Source organism: Neoarius graeffei, chromosome 11 (genome assembly GCF_027579695.1).
Source record: "Neoarius graeffei isolate fNeoGra1 chromosome 11, fNeoGra1.pri, whole genome shotgun sequence".
In the NCBI taxonomy this organism is placed as follows: Eukaryota; Metazoa; Chordata; class Actinopteri; order Siluriformes; family Ariidae; genus Neoarius; species Neoarius graeffei.
The window spans coordinates 73417669-73432718 of record NC_083579.1 but is presented as its reverse complement, the minus strand read 5'-3'; the positions used below and the strand labels follow the sequence as shown (position 1 = coordinate 73432718).

At 41.0% G+C, this 15050-nt stretch overlaps 1 protein-coding gene across 3 annotated transcripts in view; it reads right to left on the bottom strand.

The window, feature by feature from the left end:
* LOC132894623 (palmitoyltransferase ZDHHC14-like) overlaps positions 1 to 15050 on the bottom strand; it is a 230950-nt gene that overhangs the window by 93619 nt on the left and 122281 nt on the right. For all 3 annotated transcript variants that reach the window (XM_060934700.1, XM_060934702.1, XM_060934703.1), the window contains exon 5: positions 10476 to 10613. In XM_060934700.1, the coding sequence (XP_060790683.1) occupies positions 10476 to 10613 (138 nt within the window). The remainder of the gene's footprint in view (positions 1 to 10475; positions 10614 to 15050) is intronic.

The following is a 15050-nucleotide window of genomic DNA, read 5'->3' as shown; positions in this document are numbered from 1 at the left end:
AATTGGGTTGAGGTCTGGGCTTTGGCTTGGCCATTCCAACACCTTGATTCTTTTCTTTTTCAGCCATCCCGCTGTAGATTTGCTGGTGTGTTTGGGATTATTGTCCTGTTGCATGACCCACTTGTGGCCAAGCGTTAGCTGTTGGACAGATGGCCTCACATTTATCTCTAGAATATTTTGGTGTACAGAGGAGTTCATGGTTGACTCAATGGCTGCAAGGTGCCCAGGGTCCTGTGGCTGCAAAACAAGCCCGAATCATCACCCCTCCACCACCGTGCTCGACGGGTGGTACCGGTATGAGGTGTTTGTGCTGATATGCTGTGCTTGGTTTTCGCCAAAACATGGTGCTATGAATCACAATGAACCTTGTATGAAAAGATGCTCGTCATAAAACGTTCAATTTTTTTTTTCGTTTCCGTTTCTGGTTGAGAGTACGTCGCGTGCATTCTGGCTGCCGCTTCTCACCAGAGCTTTTTTATTTTATTTTATTTTTATTTTTCTATTGTCATTTTATTTATTTTTTTTTGTGTGTGTTTGTGTAGTTTGATGTTTGTTTGAGTGTTTTGTCCGCCGGTTGTGGTGTAGCTCCGGACCCAGTTTGGGCGTCGGTTCCCTCCAGGCCTTGGTTCGCTGTGGGTGATGCCTGCGCTCCCAGCTGTGGACTGCAGTGAGCTCGTTGCTCATTTTACATCGTGGTTGTCCAGCGCTCTGTGCTTTAGCGCTTGGCGTGATGTTCCGAGCGATGTTGCTCGGTGGTGTCGCGGCGGCTGTGCAGGCGGCTTGGGACACACCAGCGCTCTGCGTGGCGGAGCTTCTGTACTTGCTTTGTGGATCCATGGCGTGGTGCTCGAGCGATGTTGCTGACGGCGTCACGGCAGCGGTGCTGGAGATGTTGGACTCATTTTTATGCGCCTTTTGGTGGGACTGTGGCTGCTACACCACGGGAATTACATCCTGACCCCTACTTGGTGGACTTTTTATTTTTATTTTATTTTTTTTTCTTTATTATTTTTTTATTTTTTCCTTGTCTATATTGTAAAGCGTCCTTGGGTTTCTTGAAAGGTGCTATATAAATCTAACATTATTATTATTATTATTATTATTATTATTAAATCCAACTGTGGTTACATTTAATTGTAGTTGCTGATATGGCGATATTTGCTGCGAGATGTTTGTTTAACGTTGTGGCAGTGGGGGCGTGGTCAAGCGTCGGTCTGTGACCGGAGGGCGGAGTCAGGGAAGGTAAGTGGCAGAATCACTGCACCTGATGTTAATTAATTAATGTGTTTGTGTGTCTTCCCCAGTGACCACGCCCTATTTAAGGAGAGAGAGCGAGAGCAGAGGGAGCTCTCTCCCCAACCAGACGACTGATGTGTGTGCGTGTCTGAGTGTCTGGGAGAGTGTAACGCTGAAAAGTGTCACAATAAAAAGAGAGTTTTGTGAACTCAGTTCTGGCCTGCCGTCCTTCTGTGCTCGTTCCCGGGTTTCGGCACCACTGTGACAGTTCGTATGGGTGGGTGGAGCACAGAAGGACGGCAGGCCAGAACTGAGTTCACAAAACTCTTTTTATTGTGACACTTTTCAGCGTTAGGCCAAAAAAAAAAAAAAAAATGTGTTTCAGGTAACACGAAATACTAAAATAAGGTCGGTAGGTAGGAAAAAGTTTTTTTTTCTTAATTTTTTTTTTTATTTTGTTCGAAAAAATTAACACATGTAAACATCTTACAAAATAGTATTTTGGCACAGAATCCTTTATACCACACATCATCATAAAATAAAAGTGTTTTAAATATTTAAACGAATTTAAAAAAAAAATATCGCGAGAGTTCGAGTTATGATCTACGGAAGCGTATTGCTGCCACACTCAAAAAAAAAATTGGCTTAGAATCAAGTAATTACGTGAAAAGATATTGTTAACAAAGTTATCACGTTTTTACAATATATTTATCATATAATAACATAACCACGTAATTTCATGATACGAAATTATCACGTTATTTCATGATATTTTCATGTGATAACGTGAAAACACCTTATCAAGAAATAACGTGAAAATAACGTCCTAGGCTAGGCTACTTCCATTAAAAGCAGACGGCCTCGCCTACTGTAGAACTTGGGTCGAGCAAAAACATGGCTGAATCCTGAATGACTCCTATTTGTATAAATAGGGGACTACATAGGCGGCAAAACGTAGTGTTTTTCCCTGCCATGGAAGTGCACTTGTATACTGAAGAGGAAGCAATTTGCATTACAGCCGTGAATGAGGTTTCAAAATGGCGGCTCGGCTCAGTTTTCCCTTCCTCCTTCAGTATACAAGTGCGCTTCCATGTTTATGCAGGAGGGCTGATCGAAGTGGCGAAACATTTTACTTTTTATCGTTTCTTTCACAACTTGAATGCGTTGAAACAAAAAATTATGACAAACTAACGCCGCTTACACTAAAATATCGAGGGAAATTTGTAATAAAAACTTTACGGTCGTCAATTTCGACGCGGAAATTCTCGATCGGTCGGGTTACCGGAAACACACTTTTTTTTTTGGCCTTACACTCTCCCAGACACTCAGACACACATCAGTCGTGGCAGTGATTCTGCCACTTACCTTCCGTGACTCCGCCCTCCGGTCACAGACCGATGCTTGACCACGCCCCCACTGCCACAAACGTTTTCTAAGGAGTTGTCTCTAACGTCAGCATCTTTAGGCTTTCCGCCACATGAAAGTCTTCACGATGGAGGACGCCGAGTTTCTGGGTCAAGAAATGTAATTATATATGAATAAAGAATTCTTTAATAACCAATATTTTAATTATTATTATTATTATTATTATTATTATTAATAAAATATAATATAACCAATAGAAAATACAAGATCAACTGTGAGCTACTGCTCACTTGCGTATCCCCTGCTCACGCTTACATCAGAACGCAAGCGATCGAAAGAATAGGACACTTATTATGAATGTTGAACAAATAACGAACCCTGAAACAAGTAAAGAGCCGCGTCTCTCCCCAGGGATTTCAAACAGCATCCTGCTAAACCGTCATTTCGACATTGCATTTTGCTTCTTGAAATGGCATCAAAATCCACCCTGTATGTTTCGTAAATACATTCAGTCGGTAAACAGGAAGTTGATGAAAACGGTACACACGGTATAGAACCCCAAGCTGAAGCTTGATACCGAATATCAAGCAGTTGTGATTTGTAGTTGCCGAGAAAAGCGTTACGGAAAAATTCTGTAAAATCCACGCTATACTGTACGTTTCGTAAATACATCCAGTCACTAAACAGGAAGTCGATGTGCGACAGACCTGAAAACGGTGCACACGGTACAAATACATGTCAACCTATACGGAATGTCTGTATTTTATACGGATTTGATTCAATAAACGTAGTATACGGGCGTGCAAATAAAGTTAAACAGATTCTTTAAAAAAACTTCAATATTTATTTAGAGCTATAATCAATTCCCACAATGATAAAAGAGCGCATAACGGGGACGTCGTGGCTCAGGTGGATAAGGCGCCATACCATAAATCCGGGGACCCGGGTTCAATTCTGACCCGAGGTCATTTCCCGATCCCTCCCCGTCTCTCTCTCTCCCGCTCATTTCCTGTCTCTACACTGTCCTATCCAATAAAGGTGAAAAAAGCCCAAAAGAAATCTTTAAAAAAAAAAAAAAAGAGCGCATAACATTTGAGCAATTCCAGCGTTATGGACGTGACACTTGAACTCAAAATGGCAACAAATGACCCAGTGCATGTTTTATTGTCTCCCAGTATTTAAACAGGTGTTGCATATTTTAAGGCTGTACCATACTGGAGAAGTGATAGAACAAGAACAATTCCCATAGTACATCTAGGGCATGCCAGAAAACGCCAATAAAAGATGCGTTATGGATGTGACAGAAAAAGTCTCACTTTTCTTGGGTGACTGTACATTTTTATCAAACTCTGTGAAATTGTAAACCTAATGTCGAAATGGAGATATCCATTTGATAGAGGGGTCCAAGGTGAATATTAAAAAATCTTTGTTTAAAATATTTTGTATTTCATGCAGAGTTTCGGAAGGAAAAGTCAGCGTTATGGATGTGACGAAATTCCGTTATGGATGTGACGCGTCTGAAATAGACATGGCGTATGTTTAGAAAATCAGCAATTTAACCACCATAACCCTTTGAAAAACTCTCTAAATATCAGCTAAAACTATCAACGTTCTTAAATAATATTTAGGATGGCTATTGTTTTGCTGTTTTGTGGATTTTAGCATACATTTCTGTGGCTTGTGGCAATAATATAGAATTGTACGTGATCAAAGTTGATTTTAGCTTGGGTTTTACATTATAAGAAAGAAAGACTGACAGTGACATATTAGGTTGGTTACAAATTGGTTCAACTTATTCACATCTGTAAAATACAGGCCTAGGTGAGATCTCTGGGAGTGGTTTTGATGTATTACATGTTGCTTTATTTTTGCATGGTGAGGTTGACATTTACATGGAATTGCCCATTTACAAACGTACTGTACACCACAGACAGCCAGTAAAGAGTCTTATGAAATCGCGCGTTATCTTGTGGTAGCGAGACTTTGTTCTACTTTTGATCATGCGCACACCGCATTGCAAGAATCCCGCCAACCGTGAAGTCATAGACATATAAACAGACGCCGCCTTCTGCGTAGAATCATACGTCATCCTCGCCGCCATATTGGATGTGGCAAAGTGGAGATTCTTCAGCCGTCTCTGGTATAGCGTCTAGACAGTAGCCGAGAATAAAGATGCCTCATTCATGTGCTGCGTTTAACTGTACCAACAGGTTTACCGTCCAAACGAGATCACATGGGATTACCTTTCACAGGTGAGACTGGAAAAATACTTTTCATTGTATTTGGTCATTATAACGTAATTTTACGAACAGATTTTCCTGACTTTGTGGCTAATATGAAGTCTCGCGCATAATAGCCGCTCGGTAAAACCTGTCTCCAAACAACGAAGTATTTCCTTCGTAACTACGCTGATAACACTTTGTGTTTTTGTCAAACATTGGAGCTTTGTATTCATTCTGAAGGTTTATTGTTATTAATATTGAATAAAAAGTAACTTGGATAGATCATTGTTAATTATCATTCAAATTTTAGGTAAATTATTTTAATTCGCATCTTATACGGATTTTATAAGGGAAATACGGATTTTGGAGGTTGGTTATACACGGGTCAGCCAAGATCAGATGGACCTTATAGGTTCCAAAATAACAAAAAACCCAAGGTTACCCAAAATGGTCAAAACTGTGATATTATGGGCTTGAACATATTGGGGTCCCATACCTAAAATTTCATGTAGCATTCTCTTTCCGTTTTGAAAATATACCTCATTTTATAGATGCCCCATTCTGCTAGGTTGTTGACGTTACGGACACGACATTAAAAGATATAACGGGATAGATCCACTTAAAACACCTCAAAAGCAAATGTTGATGGGGCAACGAACTGTTATGCCATAAAGTGCCCTGTCGAATGTTACAATTGAGTATAGCTACATATATTTGCTGGGTCTTCTAGTTATGTGACACGTTATCAGGGACCCCGATATTAGACAGAGAAACACAAAATTTCACAACACTTTATTAAAGCTCCAATTATTGGGCTCACAAAACATCATTTTATGCATAGTATCGGCTTATTATACTAGTTCCTTAATTAATTGACAGTTGGTTGTCCTTTCCATCAAAGATTACATAGCTTATATACTTGTTGAACGATGTTACACATAACGTTACGGACACTACACCCGTTACGGACACTACATATTGCAAATATATCTATTAATTAGTGCTGTCAAAAATGTCGCGTTATTAACGCGTTAACTTGACTCAATTTTAACAGCGATAATTTTTTCATCGCGAGATTAACGCTCTGTGACATGATGTAGGTTTTTCATAAGCTTTTGAAACTGCCAGGAACTTGGAACAAAGACTTTGCAAAAAAAAAAAAAAAAACGATAGCAGCTAGACTGTAATGCCGCGCCCCGCACAGCCAGAGTCCTCTGCCCTCCTCGCCCAAAGAACCAGCGCGGGCAGGGCGCGCTAGTAGAGATGGGATTTATGGCTCTTTGATGGGATCCGCATCTTTGTGATGCGTTCTTTGAAAAGAGCCGTTCAAAAAACTGGCTCATTTGCCTCTTTTTAAATATTTATTCAGTTTTAAGAAGACAGCGTCTAAAGAAGCCAGATCCCTCTGAACTGTAAACTCAATGCTATCCCAGAAATCCTTCCTGTAATATGCAAATTTGGCCGCCTCTGATTGGACAGCGCGACGCATCAACAGGCAGAAAGTGTAAAAGTACAAAATGTGTTAAGTGAGCTGAAACAGTAAAGATCAGATTCAATGCAATATTTGTCAACGAACAACTTAAAGTTAATATAACAGTGTACTTTATATTATAATCAAGCATGTCAAGCCTACCGGCACTGTGTAACCTGTCTCTCTGATTAGAGTTGTAGACTAACTCAAACAGTAGATCATTTCACTCATGGTTCTCTTGCTAGCCCCGCGCCGGTGTTCGGCTTAGGTTTCACTTTGCAGTGGCTGTGTCAAGATGTGTTATGCTTTGCAATAATAAAAAAAAAACTAAAACAAAAAACATTGGTACAAAGCAAGCCCATTCACTTTTTTATGCTGATAAGAGAATTACAATGGTTTTTTTATGTGACAAAAATGTGCGATTAAATTGCGATTAATCGCGAGTTAACTATGACTGTCGCGACATTAATCGCGATTAAATATTTTAATCACTTGACAGCACTACTATTAATATAACAACTAAAGATGTATGAATATGTAACTAGAGCCCTACATGAGGCCAACAGGACCAATGCATGCCATAATCACCAAAAATGGTAAAAAATTCTGCAGCATTCTGTTACAGCAAGACCGTTACGGACACTACAGAAAACAACGGAAATGGCACGCAAAATCTTTGGCACGTGAATTTTGCAAACATATGCCCCCAGCGACAAGGTTTTTGTATCAAATCATATCACATACTACATAAAATGTCTGTATTTAATTTAAAGTGTTTATTAAAATGCATTAAATAAGATTTCTCGGGCCATTTTCAACTTTGCAGTGACAAAGAAAACAAATTAGGTTCAGCACCCCCCCATTGACAAAACTATTGTGAAAGATTTCATTTTTATCGGAATTCCGTGATTCGGCTGTCAATTTGTTCCTCAAAAATCTGCTGATTTACTAAAACAGTTAGTGTTTGACAAATTATTGCCAAGTTTAAGCAGCAATGATGCATTCTGGGGTATTAAGGCTACGTTCACACTGCAGGCTGAAGTGACTCAAATCCGATCTTTTCGCCCATATGTGACCTGTATCCGATCTTTTATTGACAATATGAACGACACAGATCTGATTTTTTCAAATCCGACCCAGGCCGTTTGGATATGTGGTCCTAATTCCGATTCCTATCCGCTCTTTTCATATGCGACTTCAGTCTGAACCGCCAGGTCGCATTCATCCGACTTACACGTCATCAACAAGCCGCAAACGTCACTATTCTGCGCTGAAGTAGGCGGCGGGTCTCTCAAAAAAAGTTACAACAACATGGCGCATAATCACAGGCGCAGATAGAGGGGGGGACGGGTGGGATTCGTCCCACCCAGATTTAAATTCACTTCGTTCGGTCCCCCCCACTTTGCATAAGGCAAACCTCACGGAAAAATCAAAAGACTAATTACCATTCGGTTTATTGAGGTGCACAGCAGTACATACATAGTTGCAACAACTCACATAAAACAAAACAAAGACTGATATTCAGTTGGTTGAGCTGCGCAGACTGCACAGGTTGCGAGCTCGAGCTTGGTTGCTATGGTAACCCACAACAAGTTTGACAGGCATATCGGGGTTGGGGTTGGTTTGCTGGCGGCTTTGTCCCCCCCAGTTTTTTGTCCCCCCCAGTTTTTTGTCCCCCCCAGTTCAAAAAACGTATCTGCGCCCCTGCGCATGACATCAATGCGAGGGACGCTTCGGGCTGTGAAGGTTCTGAATCTTCTCAATGGAAGGACGCAGAGCTTAGGGAGCTGATTTCCATTTGGGGGGATGCAGCTATTCAAGCTAGATTGGATGGGTCATACCGCAACCGGGCGGTTTTACTTCCGTAAACACTGGCCATGCTCACTGCGTGTGACGTCGTCGTATCCTGCAATGCGCATGCGGAACACTTTTAGGTCGCTTTTCGTTCATACTGAGGATCACATACAAGTCGCATACATTTGTTAATGTGAACGACCTCACAAAAAAATCGGATTTCACAAAAAAATCGGAATTGAGCATCAAGCCTTGCAGTGTGAACGTAGCGTTAATCAAATGAACATGCGTTACATGGTGAAAATGTGCAATATGAAGAGTTTGTCTGATAAAAAAAAAAACAAACATGGATGCAGTGGTGGTAAATTATGATCTGGCTTTGAAACGTCATACATTGGCAATGATAGTCTACCATTACAACATATGAAATAGTTTAATAAACATAAATAGAAGGCTGTTACTAGGGATGTCCCGATCCGATCACGTGATCGGAAATCGGGCCCGATCACGTGGTTTCAGACTCGATCGGAATCGGGCATTACCTCCCGATCAGGGATCGGATATATATCTATATAATATATTCTCATTTTTAACACATCAATAACTATGCGTTGGCACGGAGTGAGACCAGACCTCTTGTCTCAACACAGCAACGTCAACGCGTGCGGCATGACATCGCTTTGTAGCGGAGACACTATTGGTTATTGGCTGCCCGTTGCCGGCAAAGTTGAACACGGAAGCAGTTCGAAGCGGAAAGCAAAGCATGTCTGCGGTGTGGCAGTATTTCAAAGTTGATGACAACATTGCCATAGCAAACTGTGAAATATGTAAAGTTGGAATTTCAAGGGGTGGACAGGAAAGGGCCGCATTTAATACAACAAACCTGATACGGCACCTGAAAAACAAACCCCCGACACAATACAGCGAGTTTTTAGTGCTGTTGCAAACGTGTTGGATGACAAAAACAGGCTCAAACCTGAAAGGGTAGAAATGCTTGTTTTCATCAAGAAAAACGTTCATTTCCTTAACTGAAATTACTGTATACCACTGTGAGATGCGTTCTTAAAAGCAAATTACTGGCACTGTGGCAGCTTTATTTATTTTTTATTTGTTTAGATTCCTGCCAGGTATTTTAAGGTCATGTTTTTAATTTGTGTTATTTATTGTTCAAACTACCTCACGTAAGTGCTCTGTTTGCTAACGGAGTTGTTGGATGTTAAAATAAGGTGTTAAATAAAAAATGAGGAACATCCTGGGTCCGTTTCTTTCCTCGTCTTTATTATTTTTTATGGATTATAAGAGGTATCGGATCGGGACTCGGTATCGGCAGATACTCAAAATCAAATGATCGGTATCGGATCGGAGGGCAAAAAAACCTGATCGGGACATCCCTAGCTGTTACATAGTGTTACATGATCTCAAACAAGGAGGTAGGGGTGGGCGGTATGGCCAAAAATGTATATCACGGTATAATTTGAGCCACTGACGGTATACGGTATACATCACGGTATTGTAGTTTTGTATATAAATTACAGATTACTTGTGTTACCGTGTCTTGCGATCACTGTCGCCCGGCATATCTTGCAGATAACATTTTCTTGTTTAATATCCGTCACTTTAAATCCAAATCATGTCCAGATTACTGATGTTGCGCCGACTTTTTTCACAAGCTCTTCCTCTGCTGCCGTCTCTTCACTACTCGCCGCCGTTGTTGTTGTTCTTCTTCTTCTTTGAAGCAGCCAGGTGGGCGTTCAAACTATGCATTACTGCCAACTAGAGGAGGCAATGAGCTATCACGGTACACGCTATGAGACAAACTCTCTACCGTTGGTCAAAAAATACCGCATACGGTATCATACCGTGCAAACCGCCCACCCCTACAAGGAGGTACATCTGATTGTGGCTGACCCGACAGGTTTGATCGACCAAAGGTTGACATGTATGCGTACAGAACCCCAAGCTGAAGTTTGGTACCAAGGTGGCTATGATTTGTGGTTGCTGAGAAAAAGGGTGTTTCGGATGGACGGAGATGCGTCCGGACGGACAGAGGTAAACCAGTATATCAAACACAATGCACACACAAAAAGAGAGGAATAAAAACACACCTGGATGGAACTCAATTTCATGACCAGGTCCCTCCCTCCATTTTTAAACCAACATTCATAGTTGCACTGTCCTCAGCCTTAATTTAATTACATCAAATCTGATAATCAATATGCTTATTTACGAACCTTTCTTCATTCACAGCTCATGCTTTAACTATTTTTACACACACACACGACCTCGCTGTGTTCATTACACCCTCATCCCGCTCTGATCTTCGACTAAACCGACGCGACAGCAGGGAGGATCAGATCTCAGGGCTGAAAACAGCCACGATCACTTACTCATGATTATGTGCGTGATGACGAAGGCGAAGATGAAGATCGTGAGGAAGGACAGTGACAGGATGAACATGTAGAAGAAGCGGTAGTTCCTCTTTCCGACGCAGTTCCCCACCCAGGGGCAGTGATGATCGAACCGCTCTGCACACAGATCAAAAGAGAATCTGTTTAATATTCGATAACGGGCAGAAAGGGTGACACTTAATCCACTGCCGCCTCATTTGGTGCAGCTACAAAGCACATTGATTAAATGTTTATCGCTCTAATGAGCGAGAAGGGCAGCATGCAGATCAGGGGCACGTTCAGAAAATAAAGTCCATTAGCGAGTGGAGAAGTGGATGAGGGGATTATGGGGATGTGGACTGGAGAGTTTGTCCCTGTGACTGAGACCCCGTCCACACGTAGCCGGGTATCTGCTAAATCGAAGATATTTTTCTACGTTTTGGCCTGTCATCCACATGAAAACACATCAAAAACGAATATTTAAAAAAACCTCCGGGCAAAGTGAAGATTTTTGAAAACTCCGTGTATGCCTTTTCGTGTAGACAGAGATAACCGGAGTTTTGCGTTTTAGAACGTCACAATCTGCGCCAAAAAAATGACAACAAATCTGCCCTGACGTCAAACGTGCGACCTTTGTTTACTGCAGAAGCCAGATTAAGCATGGACTTAAGCTAGCCGCACAACACGGCGATCCACGCGGTACCGAACCGACCCATTTCAGAGCCGACTCCCGACGAGTGCAGTCGCGATTGAAGCGACACGTGACAACTTAATAGCTTTGTGATTGGCTATTGGATATAGTTACTGTTAAATCCAACACTTGAAGATGCTGCAGGCTGAATTACAAATGACACAACATGGAATATGTAGCGCACTATCTAGGCTGCATGAGCTATTATTCCCAACCTTAAATAGTGCACTTATATAGGGGAGTTAAAGCGATTTGGAATTCAGCCACACAACTTGAGCAGAGTGGCTTTCCAGCCCACTGTGTCTATGGATAAAGCTTCAGTCTATGGAATTACAGTATATACCTGCATTAGGTGCTACCAACACGTATTCCTCACGCTAGAAATTGTGTTTAATGATGTCACGTGTTATATGCGAAAGATATGATTGGCTATTGCTAGCGACTCTCGCCGATCAGTCTGGCTCCCGATTAGTTTTTCGAATCGGCTGTGAGATGAGTCGGTACCATCGAAAACTAGTCTTTACGCCTGACTCGCGACTTCAGTTGGCTCGGTACGCTGAAAATCGGCGTAGTGTGCGGCTAGCTAAAGAGTAATGGATCGGAGTAGTGCCTTGAAAGCGTTAATTATTGTGCAGGTGCTATTTACATGTTTAATTTTAGAAGCCCAACTACTGCTCCAAGAGCACAGGCGATGTGATTAAGGGGGAGGATTTGGGGAAATAATGCCATCTACAGGTTTGGAATGCTTATGAATGTGATTGAAAACGCAGATGTTCGGTTATGTGTGGAAGGGATTTTTTTCGAAGACGAGGTGGTGTGGATAAAACATTTTTATAAACGGAGGGGGGGAAAATGTTCGGTTTTAAAAATACCCGGCTACGTGTGTACATGGCATTAATCAGCAGATCCAGCAAAAAAGAAAAGGGGGGGCGGAAAGAAAGGCTACTTTCACATTACCCATAATGCTTTGCGCCTGGGGGGTGGGGGTAACCAAAATATAAACAAACTAAAACACGGCGTCACAGACTGACCGTAATCTTTGGAATTTAAAATCTCCCTAAAACCTTCAAAGAAGTGTCAAAAGCTTGAAGAAATCTGCAGAGCCTTTTCTGTGGACTTCGAGAAATCAATCAATCAATCGGTTAATAAATCAAAGCACTTATATCATATATCGAACGCTTCGAACATCTCTACTTCACGCGACAGTGAGTCAGCAGCCGCCGTCGTCCGTCAGCACGGGTGTTCCGATAATTACTGACCTGCAGAAGAGCTAAGATTGTAGAAGAATCCACAGTGAAATGGTTTTTTGCTGGCTGCTGGCTACGACGAGAAAGCCGTACGGAAATACAAAACGCTTCGTGCACGAGAACACAAGCAAGGAATTCACACGGTCAAGTCAGTCCTGTAAACACCGCAGAACCGTCAGGTTTAATTTTGATTTCCTTCACTCCGATTTCAGCTCGTACGCTACCGGATTACGACAATCAAAGTTTGGGCTGTTAGAGGAAGCTGTTCGGACGACAGGTATTCGATCAACCTATAGAAACAATAAAAGTGGAAGGACGGCGTCAGATTAAGTCAGTTGGGCTGCGACAGCTTGCGAACGTCATTCGCGAGAGTGTTTCAAAAAAAGCGTCTGGAAACATTCGCGGGGCTTCTCAATTTCCTCGCATGAGTCGCAAAGTCTTGCTCCTTTGTCGCTGAAAATTTGAACATGTTCAAAAAAATTTGCGCGACAAAATTTCTCTCAAAGTAGCCACAAATGCGTCGCTGGTGTGTTTTTTTTTTTTTTAAATGTTATCTTCATTTTTCACTCTACCTTATATATATATATATATATATATATATATATATATATATATATATATATATATATGAGTGATTCCACGCTTATGGGTACTGAAATGGGGACATGAACTTATTTTTAAAAATTCACCTAAAACCATTTCTTTTTTTTACCATCAGGTCAGAAAACATGTAATCTTTAATGAATGTTAAAAGATAACTTTAATTTTCTGAGATGTAATAAAAACATATTTACCGTATTTTCTGGACTATAGAGCGCACCTGTATATAAGCCGCATCCGCTCTATTTAAAAAAATAAATAAATAAAAAAAAGATATACAAGCCGCACCGGGCTATAAGCCGCAGATATCTATGTTGAAAAATGAGATATTTACTGCATGTACAGAACGATTTTGTACTGTAAATGTACATGTATGTACCTGAACAGATTCTTTCCGAACAGTGCCTTTTAACACGGCAGCAACTTTGCTGATTAAAACGGAACAGAACCAAGAGAAAATAACCGGTATTTATTTACCTTCATTTCTCCTGTGTTTGAAACCACAAGTCACTTTAATCATCTTCGCTGGATTTGAAAATAATTACCAGTTAGTAATTTGTCGTGCGTGTTTTATCTGCTAAAGATCTGCTAATTCTTCTTTGCATTGATTTTTCGTCTATCTTATTTTTGATTCTACTTCCGGTTAGAGCGCCCCTAGCGGTGGAAGAAAAATCCACAGAATAGCCGCACCTTTGTATAAGCCGCATGGTTCAAAACCTAGGAAAAAAGTAGCGGCTTATAGTCCAGAAAATACGGTATATGCCAAAGTCAGAACGTAACAGAAGTGTTGTGGACATATATATTCTCAATTTTAACAATGTAGAATTACTTTTTGAAACATAGGAAGGTGATGTTTTAGCAAATATAATTAATAAACATGTGTAGTAGAATAAACATACACATTCTTTCAATAAGATTAACATGGTATAGAGCTAGATTGTAATTAATTTGTAACAGACGCGAGATGGACAATCGTAACAGAAGTAATGGAACAGACATCATTTTGGAACTCATAGGCTTGACTTTGGCATATAAATATGTTTTTATTACATCTCAGAAAATTAAAGTTATCTTTTAACATATCATTCATTAAAGATTACATGTTTTCTGACCTGATGGTAAAAAAAAAGAAATGGTTTTAGGTGAATTTTTAAAAATAAGTTCATGTCCCCATTTCAGTACCCATAAGCGTGGAATCACTCATATATATATTTCTTTTTATATTGGTAAGCGTAGTTTGGTCGGGCAGTTGCAAAATAAGAATTTCATTACCCAATAATAAACCGCTGTGTCTGTTATTGTGTATATGACAAATAAAAAATCTTGAAATCTTGAAGCCGTCGCGAAGCCTTCTCAAGTCCGTTTCCGTCAGACAGGAAGTGCGAGTGTATCTCACTGGGCTGCGACAGCCTGCGACTAGTTGGAGACGCAACAACTGCGATAAAATATGCGAATATCAATTCAGTGCGAAAACTGTCGCTAATTCGCATATTTTCAATCGCAATTGTTGCGTCTCCAACTGGTCGCAGGCTGTCGCAGCCCACTGAGATACTACCCTTACTCGCACTGCATCGTTTGTGCCTTGTTTTGGGATTTGATCCTTCAATAAAGTCGTCGTTTTCAGTTTTCGCACTTATGACTAAACGCAAAAAGACAGACGGGGCTGTCGGCTTCGTGACTTGGATCGTCGGACTTTACTCCACCGCTGAAGCGTGCGGAACACAATCGCGTGTTGTCCGTCGGTGTAAAATTTTGACTGTGAATTCCGTCGAATCGTGCTTTTCCACGCTTAAGGCCTCTGCATGCTCTTGCGACAAGGCTTTCGCAGATAGCTTTTCGCAGACAGTTGTAATTTATCATTGAGCGGGGAGTAATAGGCGTGCGCGATGTTATTCACCACCACAACGCAAGGGGGCGCGAAATCGCTAGGAGTAGTTGGTGGGTGTGGTTAGTGGAGTGTTTATCCTCCGGTTACTTATAATGACTAGAACTTTTTTTTTTTTTATAATGACTAGAACTGGAGTCGTATAGATGTAC